Below are 27,484 nucleotides of genomic sequence, written 5' to 3' on the forward strand. Positions count from 1 at the left end.
GTGCTCAGGTGAGGGGCCAGGGGAGGGGCTCAGGTTAGGGGAGTGAGGGTAGGTGAGGGGAGGGGTCGTGCTCTGCCTGAAGCTGCGCTGTCTGGTTCTTAGGTGAGGGGCCAAGGAGGAGGGTAGGTGGGGAAGGGGCTCAGGTGAGGGTCAGCGGGGAGTGCAAAAAAGTTTGAATTGAAATACGATGGGATCCAGTTTAAGGTTGAAAGAAGAGAAAGACAGCGTTGTTCCCGCATGAAATCAATGCTTTGCTCCTCCTGACAATTTTCATTGTTCCTGACCTGACACTGGATTGTTGATTCACTGAGTACCAACCCCAGCCTCTGCTCCAGAGTCACACATCACAGTCTGCGTCCTCTCTGCTCTCAGTGACGGCAAATACTACGAGGTGGTCAAGTCCAACTTCGAGCGGGCCGACCGGTCTACTGTGGTGCGAACGTCGACCACGTGCAAGGTGACCAACGCCTACCTGCTGAGCCACTACAACGACCTGCTCTTCAACTAGCTCGTCGGTCTGCCCGTCTGCCAGTCCGTCTGTTCAGTGTCCGTCTGATCGTCTTCTGGTGACAGACGACTGTCGTCGGTGGCACGTCGTCTGCTGCCGTTCGAGCCATGATCACAACGAGAATCGGAGCCTAGGTCTCTGCCAATGGCGGCAGTTCAGCCTCCACCGAAGTGATGAGCACTGATTGTGCTCAGAAGCCGCTGAGCCTTCCAGCAGAGAAGTGGTCAGCGGTTGGTGCCAGCTGTTTAGCTGAGACACGGAAGGGCCACGTGCCAGGCTCAATCTCAGACCCTCAGCTGCTCATTGAGCGACACGGCAGCTCCCCAAGGTCTAGCCATCGGCACTCGACTTGCCAGGTTTACAGGCTTATTTCATTGCCTGTAACGGTAGGAATGCTGCTCACCTTTCTTATGTCACATTTTGCGTTTTAAACAGAACTGCCCAGTGCCCATCGTGGACAACTTTGTGAGGCACGTTTTCCTGTGTTTCTTGTGAATATTGTCAAGTCCCAGGTCCCAAGAGCCTAGAGCGGAGTACTCAACAGAAGTTTAATCTAGTCACATTGTCCAGGCGCCATGTATTTTCGTCACGGTGGCGAATGGCGGTGTGGCACGCCGGTGGCGGTGTCGGTGCCTGATACATGCCGGTGTCGATTGAACGTGTCAAAGTGGGTCGTAGACTCGCTATCGGAGCTACGACAGCCCAACATATCCCCAATATACGACCGGTTACACCGTGTTCCCCTGTGTGTTTGGGCGGGTGGGGACACCTGTGACGAGTTAACTCCCACAGTTGACCTCTGACCCCAGGTCACAGGCTGGCCGGCAGCCTCCACCAGTGCCGGCTGGGCCCGGTGCAGTAGGTACCCGGCCGGGTCCGGTGCAGTAGGTACCCGGCCGGGCCCGGTGCAGTAGGTACCCGGCCGGGCCCGGTGCAGTACGTACCCGGCCGGGCCCGGTGCAGTAGGTACCCGGCCGGGCCCGGTGCAGTAGGTACCCGGCCCAGCCGTCCTCCCGAGGTCAGCCTGCAGCTGGCTGAGAGCTCAGCTCGGCCCGCCGTGTACCGCTGCACCGGGTGTGACTCCGGACCCAGCCGTGTCCACAACACCCACCCACCCCTCATCGCCCGTCCCCGTCCGCTCCAGACGGCCCAACGACCAAAGTACAGCGAAACACAGACAAGGCCCTACTGCTGCCGCCTCCCCAGCAAAACAAACACCCAAAGAATATCAAAGTATTTGTATTGGGGAGCGCAGTGCCAGGAACGCATAAGACTTACAGAGCCATCAACCGCAACAAGACTTTGGGATTTTTGTGTGATTTAACGTCAGGCGTCCATAAAAGTGTGTCCAGACCTACCTTATTGAAAGATATCATCAAAGAAAAACAAAGGCGTCAAATAATAACTGTCTTGAACAGAATAGACAACAGGATAGACCCATCCAAGTCAGTCACGCAAACATTACAGTAATCTATCGATAGAAACGGGCACTACCGACCAGCACAGGAGATCCAGGGTACTTTGTGCACTGGCTGAAAAAAAAACGGACTATAATTATGCACACATATAGATAAATATGCTTCGACAACCTGATACCTTGCATTGACATCAACGGTCGAACCGTGGTCAACCGTTAGCATCCTAATTCATAAAGCACGCTTCTACGGGCCACTGTCACGCAAACCAACTAAAATATCTACGCACAGCCGTACACTCAAATTCACCTCGTAGGAAGCACCACATACCTCAATATATGAAATTACAGAAACCTCGCGTATCAAAAGCTTCTGACAAAAATACACACTTCTGTATCCACGAAAGCACATGAGGCTTTCCCATTTAGGCAGCATTATCCTGGTACATAACAGCACGCTCTCACTCAACAACGTTCATAGTATAGTTCGGTCCGGTGACTTCACAGTCCATCAGAACTCCCCACTCGCTGTTATGACCATTCGGAGGCAGGGGCCATCCGCGAGCTGAACTGCATCCCCACCGACTCGGGCCGGGGTACTCTGCAGAGGGGAGTCCGGGGGAGCCCTGGGGAGACCCGACTGTCCCCGTGGCTGAGCTGACCCCTGCAGGGACTCACGGGAGACAAACAGAACGTCCTGAACTCCCGGCTGTCAGCCTGAACCCCAAAGGGGCTGACCTCGCCACTGATATGACCGGGATTACCGCGGATGTGTGTTATCAGGGCACTGGGCGGTGTTTCACGGGACGCTGCTACCACGCTGCTATCAAATTGCGCGAGCTGACGTCACACTTGTGGTAGTGTTGGAGCAATGGGCCTGTTGATGTTTCCATGGAAACCCAATTTGACACGTGTAAAAGCAGCTTGCTGCTATCACGGGTGAAACAGGGCCCTGGACAGCGAACCCACAGTCCAGGATACTGCAAAACAAACGGGTGACGTTGGAATCCGTTCTGAAAACATACATATTAGAATATTCAGGTAGATATGCGGCTTACGAGCAACTACCATATGGACTCACGGCAAGCAAGCTTGCTCAAGAATTTGCTTTGGTATTCACACCTTGGACGGGACACGATATCTGCTCACACGTATAAATCGCCCTAAGCTTGCAGCTATCTGCCCGGTGCTAAAATTGAGCACCGCTAACACCCCATGACCCATGCAAAGTAGCGAAACATACATACAAGGGCCATGTTTCACGGCTTGGCGTCGTCAGTTGTTGGCCAGTTTGCGGTTCGGCACAGCCTCACGATAAGTTCAGACTGGAGCCGGCCATGGTTCGGAAACATGCATCCAGTCAGCACGGCAGTCAGCCTCACAACCCCCACAACACAAACGGTCCCACAAACCGGCTTCACTGGCTACACACGGCTGCCGTTACCCGCACGGCGTCCCAGGCACTACAGTTACGGCTCCACCGCAGTCATTTCGCAGGCACATAGAGCGGCGGCTAGGCGGGGGCGGGGGCGGGGGCGGCTAGCTCCGCCTGAAGCCGGCCGTGGGCGGCGGCGGCGGCGGCGCGGCACCCTCCTTCCTCTCCACGGTCGGGTCCATGCCGACGGGGCCGCCCGCCGCCGGCGGCAGCTGCAGCGGCCGGCCGCCGACCGAGCGCGCCCCGCCCGCCCCGGCAGCGGGGGCGGGGGCGGGGGCGGCCGGGGCGGGTGGGCCGGGCACCCCGGCTGCTATGAGCGGTACGTCCTCCACCGGGCCGGCCTCCGACACCACCACAGGTATGGGGGCCACCGGGGGCGCGGACAGGGTCGGGGCGGACACGGAGGCGGCGGCGGGGGCGGTGACTGTACCCGTGGCGGCCTCCGAGGTGCTGCTGGCGGCGGCTGGCTCCGCCTCCGTGGACGACTCCGTCTTCAGCACCTTGTCAGCCTCGATACCAGACTCCCGCAGAGTTTCCTTCAGGATCATGAGCAGCGTGTCCTCAGAGTCCCTGCGAAAGGCATAACGGGAGGCGTCACTACTCACTCCATCGACTTGACAGTCATTAAAGAACAAAAAGATCCAACATCCAAACAGTGCATCAAATGTGTACTACAAAGTAGACACAGCCCACGCAGCATATGCTACCCACAGACGCGCGTCGGGCCAGCATATCTGCACTGACTGCTGGGCGCCGAGGCTTTCCGCGACTCACCAGTAGCAGAGGTGGCTCTGGAAGGCGAACACGTACTCGTTGAGCGACTCGAACGGCCGCTCCTGCAGCACGTAGTCGACGCGGCGGCCTCCGTTCAGCGACCCCACCTGATGGGTCGGGATGGGTCAGAACTACAGGTGTTCGCTGACTCAGAGGTGACAAGAGGGTAGGTATTCAACTAAAAAAGGTATGCATGTCCAAAGATAGCTAAAAAAAGGGTTGGCGAGCCATGGTTCGGCCCCTCACTGCGTTTTAGGAAAGAGTGATAAGTTTCCCCAGTCTTTCAAAAGATGGGAATATTTCAAATGGTGTAACTTGTGAGCAAAATATAGCCGCCGCTTTCAAGGAATATGCCCGTCCTCAGGTGGGGTCGCACTGACCGGTCCTGTGGGCTCCCCCGTCTGCTCCTGCTGTGGCTGCTGCTGCTGCTGCTGCTGTCCGTCCGTCGTCTCCTCCGTCGTGTCCATGTCGGCAGTGACCGAGGCAGAGGTCTCGGTGGTCGACATCCAGCCCAGGCTGTACACGGAGCCGATGGTGCTCTGCAGAGACGACATGAGCCGCTGCTTCAGCTCTGTGCCCATCCGAACCACCTGCTCCTTGATCTCTGTGGGGAGGCGAGGGCGGGAGAAGCCAGAAGGTCAGTCAGTACACCATGCTCTTTGATCTCTGCGGGGAGGCGAGGACGGGAGAAGGTCGGTCAGTACAGTACACCATGTTCCTTGATCTCTGCGGGGAGGAATGGGGAGGAATCAGTCAGCTGCAGCAGTCATAAGTGGTGAGGTCGGATAACAAGTGGATGAGCTGTAGCAGACTGATATAGCCCCGTCTCAGTGGACTGGCGCCGGCCCGCTATCACCGCTTATCAATGCAAACTGTCGCGGCAGCCGACCTGACTCTCCGCGGCCCTGGATTGTACCATATTCATTTATTCTGTTTACGTTACCAGGTGGTGGTGCCTCGATTTAACCCTCGCACGACCAGGCCATTTCTCATAACACGAACGACCAGGGGGGGGGGGGTTGTTACGACCCCCCCCTGGCGTTTCGAAACGGAAGGTCGTAGAGCTTAGCGGAAAAAACCAACGGATTGCTCTCAACGAGATCTCGCGATTGGTGGTATATTTTTTGGTCCTAGGTCAACATTTGACCTACTTTTGACCGGTCAAAGGTCAAATTTTCGGAAAAATAGACTTTTTCAACTTTCGGCGGCGATTGCGGCAAAACGGTGGGAGATATCGACTTGAAACCTTCACTATCGTGTTCCTTGATCAATTCTCTATCGTTTGGTATGTATTTCGTTTCCCTAGCTCTAAAAATGGCGCGTTGGGAGCGCCGGAAGTCGGCAAGGTCACAGTCGGCGGCAGAAATTCGAAAAATCAAAATTTAAATTTTTGAAATCTGATTGTATTTTTGGATTTGGGAGGTCCATTTGCTCCCTATAGAAGCTAATATTGCTGCATATTCCCATTGAGGTGACAAGAATTAGCAAAATAGTGGTTCGGGCGCTTTTCAAAAATAGTACCGGACGCTGTTCCTCTTGTGACGTCATAGCTCCGTGACCTGACCTGACCCGGTCAAATTTCTTATACCATATGATAGCCAATACTTGCCCCAACATGCATGGGAAGTTTCATCACGATCCATCAACCGATGTCCGTACCACCGGCAGGAAACCTCGGGCGTTGGCACTCAGTTTGTGAAAATCCGGCCGGAGGCTGTACCTCTTATGACGTCATAACTCCGTGACCTGACATGACCCGATCAATTTTTTTTCGGCAAAAGATGCGCAAAGGTTGCCCCAGAGGGTATTGAAAATTTCAGCCCGCTACGACAAGCCGTTTAGCGTGCACTTCGAAAAAACCTCAGGGGGGGGGGTTGATACAACCCCCCCCCCCCTAGGCGTTCTAGGGTTAAGCATCAGCTTTTGCACCACCACCTGGACTATTTACTTATTTCCATTTTATGTCTAATAAATGTGTTTTGTTGTTGTTGTTGTAGGGATAGAATAGAACAGCACGTTGGACGGCTAACGCCATATTCCGGGCAATGAGGACACTAACGCTTCACAAAGCTCTGTCCGAATGTTTTTAACGAAAACACAACATTAAAGCAGCTCAAGTTCACAAAACCACCAGCCCCCGCCAACACCTGGCGCCCTCTCCCCGCTACCCCCGGCTCGCCCTTCCCACCAGCCTCTCACCAAGGTGCATGCGTTTGCGTCCCTTGTGGTGGGGCACGAGCACGGGCCGGCGGCGCACGTTGGCGGCGTCGATCAGCGGCTCGATGCGGAACGAGACCGGGTCGAACGGGTGGTAGATGTTGAACACGCTGCCACACGTGGGCAGACGGAACTCGGCGCCCAGCTGGCTCACGCCGCGGATACGCAGGAACAGCGCTGAAAACGGCAGTCAGAAAGGTCAGGTCGCGCCAGTCGGCCAGGCCACAATAGTGAGTCTATGCTTAATACAGCTTAAGTTCCATGTTTAGTCACACACAAGAACAAAAACTGAAAATTGAAATTAATTTGAAAATGACAAATGTTGATATAATATCGCAAAATACTCGAAAGCGTAATAAGGACAACAGAGTAAAAACGCCTAACTACAAAGTCCAAAAGAAGCATGATTAATTCACCCACCAAATACTCTCGCTGTAGTAACTCCACTTCATTCAAAGCACCGCCCTGTTTCCATCGCACTCCTACTCCCCACCTACTCTATTCCTGTCGCCTCCCCGCTCCCAGAGCCACCGGCAGCGGCCGTCACTGACCGATGGGACTGCCCATGCCGAAGAAGCAGGCCGGCCTGAAGGCCAGCTGCGGGTAATGCATGGCCGGCTGTCCCGTGTTCGTGTCGTACGAGACGGTAACCGTGTCCACACCCGGCTGGAGCGGCAGGGCAGAGCGGGTCAGACACGCGGCAAGTGTGTTGCGCGGGTCTTGGTACGGGCGGGGTACAAATACATATAAAATAGACCCTAGCAAAATATTTAAGTTTTCAGATTAGTATATTGAAAACAGTTTCAGTTCTAGTCCACAAGACGCCAGGACCTCCCGCCCCACCCCGTCACACCGCCGTACCTTATTGTTTGCCTTGTCCCTCCAGTGGAGGAGTCGGCGGCGGGCGCCCAGCGGCAGCCCCAGCTCCTCCACGTCCTGGTCGGTGAGCAGTCGGAGGGTGGCCACGTCCGTCACCTCTGCCCGGCGCAGAGTGTCGCCGTGCTGCTCCAGACTGAGGGCGCGCAGCAGCGCCGAGTACCGCTCCTCCTCCGACAGCTGGCCGTCCTCGGGGCTCTCCGACGACGGCTGAGGAGCGCGGGCCAGAGGTTAGAGGCAGGCAGGGGCTGCTGGGACAGTTGAGCTGCCTCAGACTGGCTGACAGAAACGGGACAGGTGCCATCAGAAACTTGATAAAAAATTAAAGCAAAAGACAAATGAAAAATAAACTGACACTTGAACTTCGAGTTACAAGTACTGAGAGCCGAGTATTAAGCATTAATCACCAAGTGGTAAAAATATAGTGGGGTAGGCATCAAGAACAAAGCAACAGCCTCCAGGTAGAGTCCCGAGCCCCGAGTCGCTGACACGGACCTCCGCGTCTGGCGCCTCGCCGGTCTGGTTGGAGAGCAGGTCGAACAGGATGAGCGAGCCCAGACTGTGGCCGGCCACCGACACAGAGCCGCGGAACTCGGGGTTACGCTCGCAGAACTTGCCGTAGATGGAGTTGATGTCGTCGCCCACCGTTTTCAGGATCACCTAGCCAAAGAAAAGACACACGGATAAGTGGTCTGCAGGCAGTGACAAAGGCGTCTGATGGCTCACTAAACCTTGAACACATTACGATACGGAACGCGTTCAATTGAAACGTTTCAGATTTGCACTGATGGCTATAATGCCGCAGAGAATTCATGCCAGTGTTTTGCCACACGATGTGTAATGTTTTCATCCAACGGTTCTCAAGTTCTACATGGTGTCATGGTGTCACCGTTCAGCCCTGTACCGTGCAAACGGTGCTCTGTTCGTCCTCGCTCCCCCACCTGGCAGAAGATGGGGCTGGTGTAGTAGAGCACGTCCACGATGGTGTCGTTGGTGAACTCCCTCAGCAGCGGGATACTGGGCAGTGTGATGAGCCGCAGCGCCTCGTCCAGGCCGCCGGCGGCGCCGTGCAGCGCGTGGTGCCAGCTGATGGGTAGGAACTCGACCCGGCCCAGCTGGCCCGCGGAGAGAGCCGAGCTGAAGTGGGAGCGCGCCATCTCCGCAGCCATCGTCCGCATGTCGTCCACTGGGTGTGCAGAGAGGAGGGAGGGAACAGTCAGAGCCTGGGGTCGGCCGCCATCGTCCACATGTCGTCCACTGGGTATAGAGGGAGGAGGGAGGGGGCGGTCAGGGCCTAGGGTGGGCCGCCTGCGGCCGCATGTCGTCCACTGGGTGTGCGGGGAGGAGGGAGAGGGTGGTCGGGGCCTAAGGTCATGCCGTCCACTGAACATGAAGAGGGAGGAGGGTCAGTCGGCGCTTAGGGGACATCATAGCAGGACTGTGTATTGAGAAAGGAGGGTGGGGGCATGCAGGACTGGGTACATTTCAGTCTGATATGGCTATGCTATTGATTTCTTTTAACAAGTCTTCTGTCTCCATATCAGTACCCATCCCCAGTGCAGTCCTTCCCCCAGTTCTCTGCACCACTGACCGCACTCGGTGACCTTGCGGAACTTGAGGTCGCACCAGGAGCCGATGCCGTGCACGACAAACACCAGGTGGTTGACGAGCTCGGGCTCGTCGGCCGGGATGCCGGCACCCTCGACCGTGTTCCATCCGCGCCGCATCTGCCGCGGCCGGCTCGGGTCGTCCTGCGGGGGAGAGGGCGGGGTGACGGAGCGCAGCTACCGGCTGACGGCGGCGACCGGCACCGCAGCTATGCCGAGCTACAGATGACAAGGCTAACCTGTGTTCCGAGACATACAAAAAAATCGTCGGGGCATAGTAAGCACTGAGCAACACATACACATGTGTGGAATAATGGCTGAATGGCTGATGAAAGGAAAATGAAAGGAAGAACGAATAACACTGGTCACTAGTGGGCATTCAATTCAAATTACAAGGATGACCATCAGTTAACAGAAATACTAAGGTCAGGCTAAATGGGAGGGCAGTACTACAGGAACTGAAATACCACAGTTAAAACGTTTCAGTTATAACACATTGCATTTTCGTCACGAGCCTTCGTCACGAGCCATGAACGGGAAAAGCAGTATGGATTATCGGTGCTACCTAACAGTAACCTTCAAAACGATAACATCGGCTCGAATGTAAACACATTTTTGATGCAGCTACTATTCCATCAATAAGAGGTCTGTAAACATTTACAAGGAGCCCCGATCCGAGCTATTCCAGATTTTAATTGATCAACGATGCATCGAGCTGAAGAGTCAATTTACAACTAAAAAGAATCAACTATTACGGATTGACATTTCATGGTACCTACCACACATAGAAACAACGAACAAAAGTACCCATCTCTCCCGTCATATTTGGCACCAAAATAAAAATAAAACGTTATAACCGTTTTGCTCTAAAAGCTACCGAACTGCTTTGGGCGATAGACTGTGCCGCACCGCACGCCACCGCCTGACGGGTATACTGTGCCGCACGGTCCGGACCGCCTGATGGATATACTGTGCCGCACGGTCCGGACCGCCTGATGGATATACTGTGCCGCAGGGCCCGGACCGCCTGACGGGTATACTGTGCCGCACGGCTCGAAACCGCTATGCAAGGAATCCAGGCCTGTGCCAGCCGAATTTTCATGTGCGAAAGGTAGTTCTGCCTACAGAGTCATACGGTACATGACGTTTCTGTGCTCATTGTTTCGTCCGTGTCACCCTCCTTACCGGCATGGTGACCTCCTCCCAGGCGTGTGTGATGCCCGGGCGGGCGGGGGGGGGGAGTGTTTCGTCCGTGTCACCCTCCTTACCGGCATGGTGACCTCCTCCCAGGCGTGGGTGATGCCCGGGTGGTGGACCAGGCAGCCGGGCGAGTGCAGCACCACGTAGCCCTCCTCCCCGAGCTGTACGTCGCGGTGCCACTGGCCCGTCCGAGACGACTCCTCGTATATCTCCTGTGAGCAGGAAACGGCAGACGGGCGGTCAGGGATAGTTCAGGGACGGTCAAGGATGGTTCACGGTGCCACTGGCCCGTCCGGGACGACTCCCGTATATCACCTGTGAGCAGGAACCGACGGACGGTCAGGAAAGGTTCAGTAATTATCCGAAAGGTTTTCCTAAGAAATTTTCGCGATATGCATACATTTGAATGTGGATGATTTTTCCGTCCGACTTCAAACTTTCCGAACATGTTCAGCCCAACTTCTGTATTCCTGTTCATTTACATGCTTGCCCACTACGTGATCTTCGCGCCCGAACAACCACAGCATACCGGCGGCTCCTGAGCTCGCGCCACCTCACCTCCAGTTTTTCAGCCACGTGCTCCTCATAGGGCATGAACTTGGCCTCGTGCACGCCGCGAGAGAACCAGGAGCAGCGGCGCACCGTGCCGGGAGCGCACTCCCAGTAGACGGGCAGCAGCGAGCGGGCTGCCACGTCGACGTCGTAGCGCCGGCCGAGCACCGGTACCAGCCGGCCCGTACCTGCCGACCGTCACCCGGGGTCACCGGAGGGGATCGGGGCAGCGGGGGAGACGGGCTCCAGTCGGCCCGCGCCTGCCGACCGGTCACCGGGGGTCACCGGAGGGGATCGGGGCAGCGGGGAAAGACGGGCTCTAGGAGGCATTGTCCCTTTTTTCTCTTGTGTATATATTTTGTATGACAAACTCCGTACTATTCGATACGGCTCGACAAAAACCAACATGCACTTCATCACTTAACCCTCGCCGGAACTATTGGTTTTCTACATACGCGCCGGCCGAGGGGGGGGGGGGGGCGGGTACGACCCCCCCTCGCCGTTTCGCCCCTGGTGGAGCTAGCGCGTCGCGGAAAAAACGAGCGTGTGCGCCGTTACGAGACACAGAGATTGGTACCCGATTTTAAGGTCCTAGGTCAACCGGTGACCTCTGAGGTCAGGTCAAGTGCCCCAAGGTACGGTTCAGTTTTTGGTGAATAACTTCGCAAAAAATGGCCGCAGAGCCGCGATTTTGGCAGCATCGTGTTTGTCTCGCTCAGGCGCGTCGAATGATACGAATGATATACTTTTTGTTCGTGTCAGGTCAACTTGGGGTGTTGACCTCAGGTCAAGGTCAGGTCAGCACCCCCAGGTCACGAAGTTGGTCGAAAGAGGTCATGTCGCATATCATTCGATTCGGCAGGTCTTCCTGAGTCCATTGGTGGCTTTCCCGACTCGCTAGCTCAATTTGATCAAGAGTTATTGACGAAAAACGAATATGACCTTGATGACGTCATAAATGACGTCACGCAAGGTCAACATTGCAAAAGTGACGCATCTAACCTTGAAAGGAGTGCATCAAATCACGATTCTGTGTGCTTGAGATAGTTGGAGATCGTTCCCGGCGCCAGAATAGCAGTTTTCATTTTTCCCCATTGACTTATAATGGTGAGGTCACGAAAATGACCTGACCTCATATGACCTTTAGGAAAAATCCGAGATATACAAGTTGTAAGACTCATAATGGATACTAGATCCTGCAAGTTTCATTTCCCTGCGACATCTCCTCTGGCAGTGAGGGCGTTGCGAAGTTGCGACATCTGAAGACCGTGCAGAGGTTCACTTATGACGTCATAGGTCAGTGACCTGACCTGACCCAAAAATGCGGTTGGTGTCAAAAGATCCGGCTTGAATCAAAGGTCAGGTATGCCAAGTTTCAGCTCTCTATCGCCAGCGTGTTCGGAGCTATCGCGAAAAAAACCCTATGGGGGGGGGGGGCGGCACCCGCCCCCCCCCCCTCGGCCGGCGAGGGTTAACCCTAGCTTTAACTCCATATGACTTTATAGGAAAATCAAAATAAAAGCATTCAAAAACAGAGCGAAATCCCAGTCTAGAAACAGGCAGCACGCTCTCTTTTCCGCCAAGCCCTAACGGAAGAGTTACGGACTGAGGGACATTTGTGACATTTAGCACCAACAGTGAAACACGAAAGATGACAAATCGCCGGATTATGTAAAATTCTACAAAAATGCATATCAGTAGTCAATTTCAAAGCACAAGTGAAATGCCGCAAGGTTTTTTATGCACGATGCACGATGGTAAACCTATTGGCAATCAGGAGCAAAAGAGTTAATCGTGGGGCCCCTAAAATATGAAGGTATCGCATGAGATGAGAGAGAAATGAGACATTTGAGATAAGATAAGACATTAAACAAATACCAGATTGCAGAAAGAATAGAATACAGGCACGAAAACCGCATTGCCAGGACTCAGATTTGATTACCAGATTTTCAAATGCAAAATAAAGTGAAAATGGATCATGTTTCAGTATTCTCAGATTTCAATGGTGAATGGCTTATGTGTAGGACATTTAATTAAATCAAATGGTGACCTTCAAAAGAAAACAATTAATTGACCATAAGTTGTAGCATGCAACTCTAAGCAATACCAGCGACAAATTTGAGACAAGACACACAACCGACACCCCCAGAGTACGTTTACTCACCGGCTCGGAAGGCCGCCTCTATGGCGTCGCTATCGGCCCTACTGAACGGCTCCCAGTGCGGCTGGTCCTTCCGCTTCCTCTCCCTGCCGCCGCTCTCCCGGACATTACCGAACCAGTCGGTGAGCCAGTCGAGCTGCGTCCAGTCCTCGTGCCAGCTCTCCGCGTCAGTCAGATCCTCCTCCTCCTCCTCCTCCTCTCTCCGTCCTCCCGACTCGCCCGAGGAACAGGAGGAACACGAACACCTCTTCTGTCTGTCTCCCCGTGTCTGTTCTTCAACGAGCGCCACCTCTCGATCCTCTTGTGAGGAGGAGGAGGGGGAACCACTTCGGACGTCCTCTTGCAGACGATTCTCACGGGAGCCGTCCTCGCCGTCGCCCCCGTCGCGCCGCTCCCTCGCCCCGCTACCCCGTACCTCCCCGCCCCCTCCCGCGCCCCGTCCTGACTCGGACTCACCGGCCTGATACTCGCGCTCGAGTAGCGCCGAGTCGCCCCGCGAGAACGGTTGCCAGTCGACCGGCTCGCTGGGCCGGCCGGCCTCTGCGCGCTGCTGCTCCTGCTGCTGCTGCTGCGGCTGCTGCGGCTGCTGTTCAGACTCCGAGCTCGCCGCCTTGGCGTAGAACCAGTGGAAGACGAGAGGGGTCACCGGCGCCGGCGCCGGCGACATCTCGTAGCCCTGCGGACAGCGGAGAGACGGGCGGTTAGTTGGGTAGAAGGAAAGACGGGTAAACGGATGACAGAGAGGGGGTAAGTCAGACGAGCTGACGGTGAGGGAGATTGATCAAACGGGCTGACGGGGAATGGTATTTGGTCGGACGGACTAACAGGAAATGCACTACTGGAGACCAAACGGTGACTTGATCGGTCCGATCGAATCCAGTAGGCTACTACCTCTCAAATTTACTAACAATGGCACTGATGACGATTGATATACCGTATGATGGATGAATGGTTAACTTGTGAAATTAAAGCTTCAGAAACGGCCGACAGAATACTGCATCTCACCTCTACGACGATCGACAAGCGCGGCAATCGCCACACTTGTCACCGCTCCGCCGCCCGGCAACAGTCACCGTGACCCAGCCTCACAAAACCCCGCAGCACATTCCAAACACGGCGCAGCTCACACACCACCCGCCGGGCAACCCACCCGGTCACCGCGACCGCTCACACCCGTCACAGAGACCTCACAGACAATGGGAGGAGCAGGCCATCTCCGCAGCGCCAGCTCGTTATCGTGTGGGCGCCGGGCGGGCGACCCTTCCTCCCTCCCACGCGAGGGTCGGGCGGCATGCAGCGTACACGGGACACTCACGGGGTCACCTGAGTTTGACCCCGACGGCCGCCGGCCGGGCGCCGCCGCCACAGGCCGCTGCTGACTCACAAAACGGTCGGCAAAAAACGCCAGATAAACTGTGTGGGAATCACTTTTTGCGAAACTCGACACATACAGAGTGCTGTAAAACATGACGACGCGATGGTGGGATGGCAACGGTTGGAGACGCCTTGACCACGGAGCGCAACGTTTGATCAGTCACCTCGGCAAAGAACCATTCTACACAATGAAATGGTGAGCAGAGTGGCTGATGAAACGGAATCGCATTTCCATCGGAGATACGAAGAGGACCCAAAATTGTACACTGGTCTGAAACAAGGCAATCAAACGGTTTACGTAATTTCCGATAAGGCGGTACGCAACACTAGCCGTCGCCTCCGTCGTACCCGCCCGATACGGAAAGATAATGTGAAGCTGCCGTCGTTGGGCACCTTGCAATAACACGAGACTAAGCATGCAAGACACCTAAACAAGAACCCGGAATTACGCAAGCAGAGACGACGCAAAGATGAAGAAAATTCAGTGCCAAACTCCAGAGAATGGACACTCGGCCGAAAGAGACGGCGGAACGGGGCAAATTGAGATTACCAGAAAGATTATCTCTGAAGAAAATATTGTCCTGACACTCCTGACCATGATCAACGCCTGATCAGATATTGGCGAACCATGTAGGTATGAGGCACTGCAGGATCAGGGTAAAATGCCCCACATATCGACTGAAATTGATGAAAAAAAAAACTTTCTTTCCTCTCGTACCTATGCAATCAAAAAGTTAAAAAAAAATGTTATTCACTGAATTGAAACACAAAAGAAAGCGAAACGTGGGGCGTTTTTTTTTTACAAATAAGGTATTTTGGGCGGGGCAACATGCCTCTCACAGCGTCGAGCCCAGCCTGTCTGGATCCGCTAATGAAGAAGCCGTTCAAGCGCCAGGTAAGTACACTTTTTAAGTGTCCAAGAACGCACCTTGCATAATATACACGGAATCGCCTCTGAGAACGGTGGCGATGTAACGCCTGGAGCCCAGCAAATCCGTAGTATTGGCCCGCTCGTTAATCCACGATCAGGTTACCGGGTCAAGGCGGTTAGATGACATCACGTTGCCACACTAAAAACCTGTAGATACGCAGAGCGCAGCGTTCGAGCCGCACCTAGCCGTGCATAGACGTGCTTGCAAGATGCCACGCTACTGCTCACCAGTGAAGCCCGTGGCGAAAGGGTTAGCAAACATCGTGTGAAGGCGCGAAACCGAATGCGTTAGCCACCCTTCGTTGGAGCCGATGGCTCGTTAAAATTGGAAACAGAAGACGTAGAAACATAGCTGAGACCCAGCATTACCAAAAGACGGCAACACCCGTCAGCGAGCTATGATGAATTCTTACACCAATACACCAATACCATGCCCCTGTACGTAGTAAGCAGCGTCTCGGTATTCCGCATGCCTCAGCAGATCGGTGGCCGGGGGTCAAAAACCACTCTGTGGCGACCCCCTGACCCCATTCCAGTGGCCACCGGCAGTCCCATAACGAGAGACGCGTCCAGTCTCAAAACAAGCTGTCCGCCGGGGCAGCCGCAGTGGTCGGCGCATACCACTGCCCGCGTGGTCCGACACTGGTCAGCCGTCAATGTGATCCCGATCAGTGGTAAATTAGCCCCGGGGCGCCGACACTGGCACTATTTGGGAACTTGCGATGGCGCATTCGATAGCCATTTACCATAAAGCAGGGTTGTATGACGCACCTTGCAGTGATGATCCGACCGAAAAAAAAAAATACAGTAAAAATGCCAATGGAAAGGAATTCATGGAAAAGGCTTAAAGACAACAATTTACTAACATGAGTAGAGCCAAATTAGGTACTCCAGTGGCGAGCTAAAAAAAAAGAAGCTTGTCCTATGTCCACCCTAAACCGCTCGATTCAGATGCCTGTTTGAATAGCTCCGGCCAGTACGACGCCTATAGTCTGTTCCATATCAAGCTTGCAGTTGGAGTTTCTTCGGCAGATCGCTCCTCCGCTCAAGAATTTGCGTCTTAAAATGTAAGAGCTGTATATACAGAAATCACGCACTGCTTTCAGCAGGGCGCTTCGACTGCAAACTTGAAACGGAACAGAGTATAGTGTTCACAGCACAGGCTGAAATGGACGTATTGGTATTCATAAACAGCACGACGTCCGATCCGTCCGCGTTTCGTCAGTTCACCAGCACTGGTTGCTAGCCCGCCAAAAATTGGTTGGTCAAGGTTCAGATCAGAGACCTGACTGACGTCTGTTCTTGACTGACGGGTTATACTAACGGTCTGACGGCAGAAGGTATCCTACGACGAGGGAGAAAAAAGGGAGCCCTGACTGACAGCAGAAGGCCTCCCTGGCAAACATGAACAGGAGCGAATGCCGTTTCCGCAGCAAATAAGTGTTTTCAGTATAGGACTTACTCGAGATGGGCACCATGCATTCAAAGTGTTTGGCCTCGTTAAACCAAAACGATAAAAGTAGGGAAAAGTATAATGATGAAAGAAAACCGAAGCCTCATAATAATGAATGTATTCTAAATTATGACCGAGAAGAAAGAGATAACAGTTTCAGGCATAGCCCATCATCAGATCTCCTAAAAGATACATTTTGAAAATTGTGATCTCGCCTTTTAACACATCCTGACACATTTAGCGACCATCCTCTTCTTTGAGAGTGTGATACAAAGTTAGATGACTGCGAATGTATGCAAGTAGCTTGTACCAATATTAACGATGCAAAAGAATAGAAATTATTAATAAGCATATTTGTGAGAGGAGTATGTGTGTGAGCTTGTAAAGAACGTTCTTAATGTTGTGTGTGTGTGTGTGTGTGGGTGTGTGTGTGTGGGGGGGGTTGTGTTTGTGTGACTGACTATCGTGTGTATGATTGAGAAGTCGTGTGATTTAAGTGGAATTGAGTTATTAAATTTGAAGCATGAGCATATATATTACACATGGTACCTATTGCTTTGGACCTGAGTAGTAAGTAACTTAATGAATGAATGAATGAATGAATGAATGAATGAATGAATGAATGTACAGCTAAAGGAATGAGACAATGAATGGTGAGAATGTGTGTGAATGAATAAAGATGCATATTGAATACTTACAAGCGTGAACAGGCGGAGTGGGACGTCTTTGTACTCGTCTTTGGACGTCTTTGTACTTCGTGCTCGTATACTTATACCTCTGCTACTATCATGGTCCGTAGGGTGGTGGAGCTATCAGCTTCCAAGATGCTGTTTGAGTGTTGAGTGTTGGGCGTAGGTCACGGATGTACTTTGATTCAGCGATCTTAAGTTCTGCTACATCTTTGCATCTACGCATGATCTGTAGCTGCATAGATGACGCTGATATGATGACGTCTGGATGTTGGGTACGTACGTGGTCACCGAAAGGAGTGTCTGCTGTCTTGTTTTTCGCATCCCGTAAGTGCTCATTGAATCTAAGTCGGATGGGTCTCTTTGTTTCTCCTATATAAGTAGCGTTTTGACATGTGGCACAGGTAATTTTGTATACGACGTTTTTGGATGTGCATTTTCCTCGAATGCCTGCTTCACAGGCATTACACGTTTTGTTTCCTGACGGGCATTGAGGGGGATGAAGTGCCGATCGCGTAAGAATACTGGAGATCGTTTGTCCTTTTTGCCATGCAATTTTGATAGGGAGTCCGGAAGATTTCACCTTTGCGTTGATCTTACGTGAGAGGTCATCGTCTATGAAAGGAAGTGAGATGAAGGTAGTGTTTTGGTTTCTGTCTTTCCGAGTTCTCCTCTCCTGATCTGATGTGTGGCTGACTTTGAAAATGGCGCGCTTGATGACGCGTTTCGGATAGCCGTTGATTAGAAAGATGTTCTCCACTTTTTTGGTTCCCCTCTCTATCGCTTTTTGGTTCGAGCCATTTTTTCTAGCCCGCGTTAGTTCCGAGTTAAGGACAGCTAACTTGACTTGCATTGGTTGAGCTGATGTGAAATGGATGATGACTGGTGACGCCATTGGCTTAAAGTAGAGTTCCGTTTCATACTGTCCTGTCGGATGGACTGTGATCAGGGTATCGAGGAATGGGACACTTGAGATTTGGGTTGGGTCGGTTCTTTCTAGAGTGAACTTGAGTGAGGGGTGGAATGAGTTGACAAATTTGTGATACCTTTCTAGAGCCTCTACGACGTGGGTCCATACGCAAAAGATGTCATCGATGTAGCGAAGGTAGATAGATGGCTGTTCCATTGGTGACGCTAGTAGGAGGGATTCCACCGTGTGCATGAAGGTGATAGCCAAGGGGGGTGCTACTCTGCTTCCCATGGCTATCCCTTTAGTCTGTTTGTAAAAGTCATCGCCAAATCTGACATAGTTGTGATGAAGGCAGTGACTAAGAAGGGCTTTGAAGTTGTCGGGTGTGAGTCCAAATAGGTCTAGTTTCTTTTCGTGAGTCTTAATCAGTTGATAGACAGCATCTACAGCTTCATCGGTGGGTATATTTCCATAGAGGTTCTGTACGTCCATCGTGAAAACAATGGAACCCGGTGGAAGAGAGTTGGGGAAGTTTTCTTTAAAAGCCGAGAGATATTGTTCTGTGTTTTTTAGATGCGCGGGTATGAATGGGAGAAGTTGCGTCACAATTCTTTCCAAAAGCCAAGTCAGTTTGTCTAATGGGTCGCCACATGCAGAAACTATGGGTCGGAGCGGAGTGTTTTTCTTGTGTGTTTTAGGTAATCCGTAAAATTCTGCCGTTCGTGAACCGTTTGGGATAATAGTTTTGATGAGTTTTTCTGAGACGCTGCTGTCCATTTCCTGATGTATGAGTTGACTCGTTTGGTTTGTGCTTCTAGTTTTGGAGTTGGATTTTTTGGGATGTGCTCGTACTCTGTTATTATAGCCTTAGCTTTCTCTATGTATGAGTCTTTGGACATCGCCACCATGCCTTTACATTTGTCTGAACGTTTAAAAATTACGTTGTCGTCCTTACGTGCTTCTTCCAGCGCATCTTTGTCTGCTTTTGAATGGTTTGATTCACCTGTTTTATGAATTTTATAAGCAGAAATAATGTTTTTCTTGAGTTTGGTCATAGTCTTCTCCATTGCTGGAGGAGCAGATGGAGCCATTTTAGCAGCAGTGTCTGAAAAGCGCGGTATGAATGAAGAGGGTTGCACCGGACTTACCTCCTGTGAGCCTGTGTTTGTGTTGCCACTGTCTTTGGTGTTTTGCTCTGTGTCCTTGTTTGTCCCTCCTTGTCTGGATTCAATAAAGTGGCGCCAGCGAAATGCGAATGCCCCCCTTTCAAACCCGATCTCTGCGTCCTCTATCACTTTCTTGTTGACGGCCCTAGATAATGCAAACTTTGGCCCCATATTCAGCATACGGGTAAGGTCAGGTGGAAGATCTGTGTTAAGGAGGTTGTGCACCGTGCTATTGTCTTTAGTGGTTCTCTGTGTCGTAGTTTTGGCATGTGTCTGTTTTTGCTGGTCAGTAAGCAGGTGGGTTGTGTTCGTCATGCTTGCATTCTTGCCTGGTTTCTGTGGCAGAGATGGTTTAGTGTCTGTCTTTGGTTGACCGTCGGGCGTCTTTCGGTGCATGGGTGAAGTGTGGGCGTGTGTGTGCTTGGTTACACCGCAGTTAGGCACATCTACATCGCTCACATTAAACGTATGGACCCACGTCGTAGAGGCTCTAGAAAGGTATCACAAATTTGTCAACTCATTCCACCCCTCACTCAAGTTCACTCTAGAAAGAACCGACCCAACCCAAATCTCAAGTGTCCCATTCCTCGATACCCTGATCACAGTCCATCCGACAGGACAGTATGAAACGGAACTCTACTTTAAGCCAATGGCGTCACCAGTCATCATCCATTTCACATCAGCTCAACCAATGCAAGTCAAGTTAGCTGTCCTTAACTCGGAACTAACGCGGGCTAGAAAAAATGGCTCGAACCAAAAAGCGATAGAGAGGGGAACCAAAAAAGTGGAGAACATCTTTCTAATCAACGGCTATCCGAAACGCGTCATCAAGCGCGCCATTTTCAAAGTCAGCCACACATCAGATCAGGAGAGGAGAACTCGGAAAGACAGAAACCAAAACACTACCTTCATCTCACTTCCTTTCATAGACGATGACCTCTCACGTAAGATCAACGCAAAGGTGAAATCTTCCGGACTCCCTATCAAAATTGCATGGCAAAAAGGACAAACGATCTCCAGTATTCTTACGCGATCGGCACTTCATCCCCCTCAATGCCCGTCAGGAAACAAAACGTGTAATGCCTGTGAAGCAGGCATTCGAGGAAAATGCACATCCAAAAACGTCGTATACAAAATTACCTGTGCCACATGTCAAAACGCTACTTATATAGGAGAAACAAAGAGACCCATCCGACTTAGATTCAATGAGCACTTACGGGATGCGAAAAACAAGACAGCAGACACTCCTTTCGGTGACCACGTACGTACCCAACATCCAGACGTCATCATATCAGCGTCATCTATGCAGCTACAGATCATGCGTAGATGCAAAGATGTAGCAGAACTTAAGATCGCTGAATCAAAGTACATCCGTGACCTACGCCCAACACTCAACACTCAAACAGCATCTTGGAAGCTGATAGCTCCACCACCCTACGGACCATGATAGTAGCAGAGGTATAAGTATACGAGCACGAAGTACAAAGACGTCCAAAGACGAGTACAAAGACGTCCCACTCCGCCTGTTCACGCTTGTAAGTATTCAATATGCATCTTTATTCATTCACACACATTCTCACCATTCATTGTCTCATTCCTTTAGCTGTACATTCATTCATTCATTCATTCATTCATTCATTCATTCATTCATTAAGTTACTTACTACTCAGGTCCAAAGCAATAGGTACCATGTGTAATATATATGCTCATGCTTCAAATTTAATAACTCAATTCCACTTAAATCACACGACTTCTCAATCATACACACGATAGTCAGTCACACAAACACAACCCCCCCACACACACACACCCACACACACACACACACACAACATTAAGAACGTTCTTTACAAGCTCACACACATACTCCTCTCACAAATATGCTTATTAATAATTTCTATTCTTTTGCATCGTTAATATTGGTACAAGCTACTTGCATACATTCGCAGTCATCTAACTTTGTATCACACTCTCAAAGAAGAGGATGGTCGCTAAATGTGTCAGGATGTGTTAAAAGGCGAGATCACAATTTTCAAAATGTATCTTTTAGGAGATCTGATGATGGGCTATGCCTGAAACTGTTATCTCTTTCTTCTCGGTCATAATTTAGAATACATTCATTATTATGAGGCTTCGGTTTTCTTTCATCATTATACTTATCATCATGAGCCTCAAACAAGCGCTTTCTCATATTAAAGTAGGGAAATATGATGTTTGAAGGACGATTAGGTAACTACATCATAAGCACAAATTTCAAGAGAAATGTCGCGGAAGATCATATGTGTCACCTATCGCCAAAAGGGCCTTCAGGCTTTAGACAAAAACAGCTAACGAGTTAGGGAAAACTTGAGATAGAAACGTTTGAAAGCTAACTTGTTAATAAAACTTATCTGACACGTCACTTACCTGGCTGAACATGGCGGCGATCACGGGAGCCAGACGACAGCAGCACAGCGAGAAAGACAGCGAGCCAGCGAGCGAGACAGCGAGCGGCACAGCGGGGGAGACAGCGAGCGAGCGAGCGAGACAGCGAGCGAGCGCGAGAGGCGAGCGAGCCAGACAACAGCAGCACAGCGAGAGAGACAGCGAGCGAGCGAGACAGCGAGACAGCGAGCCAGCGAGCGGGCCGGAGAGAGCGAGCGGGGAGACAGCGAGCGAGCGGCACAGCGGGGGAGACAGCAAGCGAGCCAGAGACGGCGAGCGAGATGGCGAGCGGGACAGCAGGAGAGACAGCAAGCGAGGCAGAGAGGGCGACAAGAAAAGGAGCGCGAGAACGGCTGACGAGCGAGCGTCAGGCCAGCGAGCGGGAGACCGGTCCGGGAGATTGTCACGAGCGAGCGGTCCGGCGGCACGAGCGAGTGGTCCAGCGGCACGAGCGAGAGATCCGGCGGCACGAGCGAGAGATCCGGCGGCACGAGCGAGAGATCCGGCGGCACACGAGCAACTGCGGCAGGCGAAACTAAGGGATCGGCTCCCCAGCTGGGGTTACGTGATAAGTGATAACGGCCTGTAGGGGGGTCTCGTTATCTCACAGGCTGGTATCTGTTATTGCGACGGCCTCCCCAGCCACGTAACTACTCGCGCAATCATTGCTAAAGAGAGAAGACCCACGGAAGTAAGTGAAGATATCGTGATACAGCCAAAACACGATATCTGGTCAAAGCCAGATATCAGCCCCGGAAATAGAAAGCTAGCTTGGTGTTAGTGAGCTTACCGGTAATACTATTAAAGGTAACTTCATTCGCAAAGGATTGTAGCTCCAACTCCGAATGTCTTCATTCGCTTCATGAATCGGGGAATCGATCATTCAAGACGCGAAAATATAAACGCTAACAATAGGCTAGCAACAATATGTAGGAAATAAAGAACTCAGTACTGCTACTATGATTACCAATTAATTTTATTGAATGGTAGCCAGAAGAAGAAACAAGAATGTGTGAATATTTACCTACGCAGCACCAACCACAAATAAAATAAAGCCAAGACTGGCCAAGACTTGAGTGGCACTGTCGATTAATTACTGTGAATAAAAGCCTGGCACGCCTGAAAGGGGGTTGATATCCTCCATATATGTAGGCCATTGTCCTATTGTAAGGTCATTCATTATATATAATGCTCACGCCATTTGATGAAGACTATGAAATGTTGCAATGCCAGTGCGCCCATACCTATGCTATCTTGGTATCTATATGGAACAGCAAAAGAAAAAGAGCATGCGTAGATCAAATGTCGAATACAGTCTCTTCAGTCAATTGCTGATATAGTTGTGAAAACCTAACCCATCTTCTTAAAAATTCATATCCAGCACAGCACAGGGCAAAAATGATGTGAAAGGACATACAGTAAAATGCCGCCGGCCCCTCACCGTCACCGCTATGCGCCAGCGGGTGCGTATATGTAGTTCGACTCTCCAGACACACACCTAAATTTACACACCTTGGTAGCACCGCGGCCCATTTCAGCAGCGCCAGGAGGGCCCAGCCTGGCGCCAAACCAGACCGAGCACTGCACGACACCACTCCCGGAGACGCGGAAACGGCTCCGGACTCAGACGGAGGAAACGGCTCCGGGCTCAGACGGAGGAAACGGCTCCGGGCTCAGCCGGAGCAGCGGCCACACACCAGCCGCCTCAGCAGCGCCGCCGACTCCAGCCGACTCCAGCGGGCTGATTCAACTGGAGCGGCCGTGGAGTCCAGATGGGCCGGCCGCCCTGCCAGATCAATACGGGGCCCCGGCGCCGCCACTTCACCGGGGTCAGCGACTGCTGCCAGCGCGCGCTCCCCAGTGGAGAAACCACCCACGCACGTCATAGTAGGCAATACTAACGAGCTCACATATGACCATTGACCGTTCCCAATGTGATAGTGTGTAAGAGAATGCAGTGAAGAGTAGCACAAACACAAAATGTGAAGAAATCATCGGTACCGTTGTGAGCAGTCGAAATACAGTCACCAGCTGAGAAGAGAACCCCAAAGCAGAGAGGAAAAATCCGCAAAAGCTAAAGCGCGGGAAAACTATGGGCAAAATTTGTGTAATGGAGAAGCAAAGCCATTTCATAGAGAAACTAGCATCACCAACGAAGAAGGATGGGTTCTACCCGAACACGGCAGCGGAGCAGTACATGATCAGATGCAGATTAGCCGGCTAACTGCACAGTGGAAGAGATGTAGTTAGAGCATAGATACTGCCACTCCAAACTTCATCTGACTGCAGAAGGCTACAGGGACACGATAATTAGCAAAGTATCCCTAGGCATCCCGCCCCCGAACATTGCTGAACTCGCTACTCCTCAATAAGCCCTATGTGTCCACAATACCTAGTAGCAGGCGACGTCCGTCCGGTTTTCGGAGAACTGGACCGTTCGATAGTCCACAGAGCCTTTTTCCGGGAACTGAGGGTCAGTGTGGCACCGCCGTCTATCCAGCACAATACCCCGTGCCGTCCACTTCACGGCCGTACCTGCAGCGGCGGCACGGCGCGTCCACTGACAACCCTCACCGACACAGACCACACAGCACACAGACGGCAGGACAGCGGCACTAATACTCCTCGCCGACACAGAGCCACAGACAGCAGCAGGTCGGCAGCAGTGACACCCATCACCCACACAGACCACAGACGGCAGGTCGGCCGGCCTGCGGCGGCGGCACGGTGCGTCCACTGACAACCTTCACCGACACGACAGCTCGGCAGGTCGGCCGGCCGTCCGCGGCTGACACCACTCACCGACAGTCACAGGTCACAGACGGCCGGTCGGCGGCTGCACCGACACCTCTCACCGATACAGAGCCACAGACAGTAGGTCGGCGGGTCGGCGGCTGCACCGACACCTCTCACCGACACAGTCACAGGCCACAGACAGACGGCAGGTCGGCCGGCCGGCGGCTGCGCTGTGCCGGCCCGCGGCACCAGCGCCGCCCACAGGTGTTAGTCGGGGTCACCCGAGGCGTGGGAGGGAGGCAGGGGAGGAGAGGCGGGTAACAGACGTCACTGGATAACGGCAATCAGGGGGGATACACAGCCGCAGATGTGTCATTCGCGAACGGTGGATAAAATAGATTCTGTGAGCAGGCTAGCGATGTTTGGAAACCGAGCTTGGTTGAATGAAGGGGTTCTTAGCACTATAGTCAAATGTCTCGCCGCTCTAGGTCGGAGTGAGATATGCCAGTGACATTCCTATTGTCGCCTGTTACATTGCGCGCTTTACTAATTTAACAACATGTGTGCCATCCCGTCGCCCAGGCGAATAAGAAGTCTGCTACTAGCTGTTTAGAAATCAATGTCTGAGTTGGTCTGAGTTGGCACAATGCTACACCGCACAGCTGTGGATTCACAGCAGTTCTTCATTCCCTGTCACATCAGTGAGTTACAGTTTACAGGAACCTTTGCCTAACGGCTAACCGCCAGCTCGCAAGATTGGCCCCGCAGCCTGACGGTAGGAGAATGATAGAACGTTTGTTTGGTGAGATGTCAGCACCGCATATTTAATAAAAAAAAAAACGTGCAAGAACTGTACTGAAAGATGCATTTGTCATCTTTCGTGCAGCTGCATCGTCACATTAGCCGGGGCCCGGGTTTGATATCTGCTGATAGCCCTTCTTGACGGTGGAGAGATAGGCTTAACGATGAGGACGATACAAATTACAAACTAATCAACATCCTGGACTGGAAGGGAATGCGATCCCAAGACATAAAGATAGCAACATGACATCTGCAACTTAAGACGATGCTACGAGTTCATTCACAACTTGATCACAAAAAAGGTGACGCACATCCCCGTCATCGCTACTGGCAGCCGACCTGCCAACTTCTTGTGAATCAAATGAAAAGTGTCGATATTAATGTGGATCAGATTCACCAAATTAAAGGGACTATCCCACCTTCTAAAATGTTGTTAAAACCAGTTAAATTGTGCCCGACCTTATAGATTGGATGACCAGGAACACGGTTCTGGCATTTATTTTTTATTAAACATCTTAGGCTTCCCATATTCCAAACACAAACTTTCAAATATGTGACGACACAGCCCAAAATTACCTCCTTCCCCAGGTCACATTACTGTCATAAAGCTGATTCTTTTTACTCTGTAGGCACCACAACAAACTTCAGACCAAGTTTTAAACGATTTTTTCAACGAACAAACCCATTTAAATCAGAATGACTAAACGAGGTGACGTCACACTAACGGTCGCTCCATGTTGAAGATAGGGCCTTGCGCAAGGCCCATTCTCAAATGAAGGGAACGAATTTCTTCAACACCAAGAGGCCGCGGGGGTTGCAACCTAGATAGATAGTGGTTTCTGAACCTTGCCGCAAACTTGGCTATCTCAACTCAAACCCCATGTTAAAGGTGGGATAGTCCCTTTAAGTGGTGACACCAAATCCCGTTAAAATGCGACTCTTAGTGGCACGTAAATAGACAGGATTCCACGATCTCAGACGCTCGAACAGACAGGTCCCACCGTCACGGGACCGCCAGGTGTTTAGACCGGCCGACAGCCGAGACAGACCCAACAGGTGCCTGGCTAGCTCCCCCCCCCCTGCCAGGGTCACGCTGGAGGGGGGGGGGGGCTCAGGATCCGGGTGACACCCACCCAATACAAATAGTGATGGTCTCCCGGGGCAGCTCAGCCGTCTGCGACCCGGCCGGAAATCAAACAGTGGCCGTCTCTGAACGGCAGCCCCAGACGAGACCAGTAGGTATACCCATTCAGCGGTCCTGAGAGCGTCAGCCAGCCATTCAGTCGACTCGTTCCCGAGTCGCGCGGCGTCCGTTTGGCACAAACAGACGACCACCAATATCGTCGCCTCAGACTATATGGAGCGGCATCGATCGAGTTCGGCGTCGGAGGGTTCCCATTGCTACAGCCGTATTGTCGTAAGGTAGGCACCCCATGCATCCATCGTGGCTGTATGCACATCTGCACAATACCGGCTCTATTGGGCGCTAGCAGAGACAGTGGTGGTAACCTTTTTCTGTCCCTCGTGAGGTAGGTCGTCCAATGGAATCAGTCGGCGCTACACACTCATTCCTGCAGACAGCATGGCCTTTGGACCTCAGCTGAATTTGTTCCCAAAATTACTTTCAACGAATGTGTGGGGTAAAGAACGGCTTGAAAGCGATTCCGAGCCACTGGCATTACTTTCGGGTGCTCTTGAATTGTCTAACATGAATAAGACCCTCCGCACTGACATAAGCTGAGTGGCACTCCCCACTGATCCATTGAGTGACACCCACCGAAACACTTTCCACTGACCCATCTGAGTGAGACACTCGCCACCTCAGTGCGGCACTGCCCGCCGGCGACCCACCTTGGTGTCTGGCTCGGCCAGGGAGGCCATCAGCGGCAGCATCACGGGCCCGGGCTCAGCGATGGAGCCGCGCGGCGTGGCGAACGGCGTCATCTCTGGGGTGGCCACCGTCAGACCAGGAGGCGCCGCGTACTGGCAGCGAGCCGTGGCGCGACGCATGGTGACCGGCGCCGAGCTGCCTGCAAAGGACACGGACAGACGAGAGACGGTCAGTGGGAGACGGAGAGACGGTCAGTGGGAGAGGCAGAGACGGTCAGTGGGAGACGCAGAGACGGTCAGTGGGAGACATGGAGACGGTCGAAGGAAAGTCAGGTGGCCATGACACTGCAGTAGGGCTGAGACTTCATCGTCGACGGATGGATGAGACATCTCGAACGCAATATTACCACCTACAAAAGAACAGAG

The 27,484-nt window shown here is 52.3% G+C and overlaps 2 protein-coding genes across 5 annotated transcripts in view; one reads left to right on the top strand and one right to left on the bottom strand.

The window, feature by feature from the left end:
* LOC122380128 (F-box/LRR-repeat protein 7-like) overlaps positions 1–1,246 on the top strand; it is a 44,483-nt gene extending 43,237 nt beyond the window's left edge. For both annotated transcript variants that reach the window (XM_043362968.1, XM_043362969.1), the window contains one exon: positions 373–1,246. In XM_043362968.1, the coding sequence (XP_043218903.1) occupies positions 373–508 (136 nt within the window). In that variant the 3' untranslated portion in view covers positions 509–1,246. The remainder of the gene's footprint in view (positions 1–372) is intronic.
* A 1,645-nt stretch (positions 1,247–2,891) lies between these two features.
* Positions 2,892–27,484, bottom strand: part of LOC122380107 (phospholipase DDHD2-like) — a 41,617-nt gene continuing 17,024 nt past the window's right edge. Inside the window, exons 3-15 of one of the 3 annotated variants that reach the window (XM_043362924.1) lie at positions 27,080–27,258; positions 13,201–13,420; positions 10,590–10,771; positions 10,100–10,243; positions 8,816–8,975; positions 8,166–8,410; positions 7,720–7,884; positions 7,210–7,434; positions 6,900–7,014; positions 6,331–6,525; positions 4,512–4,735; positions 4,132–4,238; positions 2,892–3,927 (exon numbers count right to left, since the gene is read on the bottom strand). In XM_043362924.1, the coding sequence (XP_043218859.1) occupies positions 3,462–3,927; positions 4,132–4,238; positions 4,512–4,735; positions 6,331–6,525; positions 6,900–7,014; positions 7,210–7,434; positions 7,720–7,884; positions 8,166–8,410; positions 8,816–8,975; positions 10,100–10,243; positions 10,590–10,771; positions 13,201–13,420; positions 27,080–27,258 (2,627 nt within the window). In that variant the 3' untranslated portion in view covers positions 2,892–3,461. Of the gene's footprint in view, positions 3,928–4,131; positions 4,239–4,511; positions 4,736–6,330; positions 6,526–6,899; positions 7,015–7,209; positions 7,435–7,719; positions 7,885–8,165; positions 8,411–8,815; positions 8,976–10,099; positions 10,244–10,589; positions 10,772–13,200; positions 13,421–22,481; positions 22,761–23,203; positions 23,287–27,079; positions 27,259–27,484 lie in introns of those variants that run through there. The other 2 variants (XM_043362927.1, XM_043362925.1) reach the window with 2 other exon arrangements.

Source organism: Amphibalanus amphitrite, unplaced genomic scaffold, assembly GCF_019059575.1.
Source record: "Amphibalanus amphitrite isolate SeventyFive unplaced genomic scaffold, NRLGWU_Aamphi_draft 000091F_arrow, whole genome shotgun sequence".
Classification (NCBI taxonomy): Eukaryota; Metazoa; Arthropoda; class Thecostraca; order Balanomorpha; family Balanidae; genus Amphibalanus; species Amphibalanus amphitrite.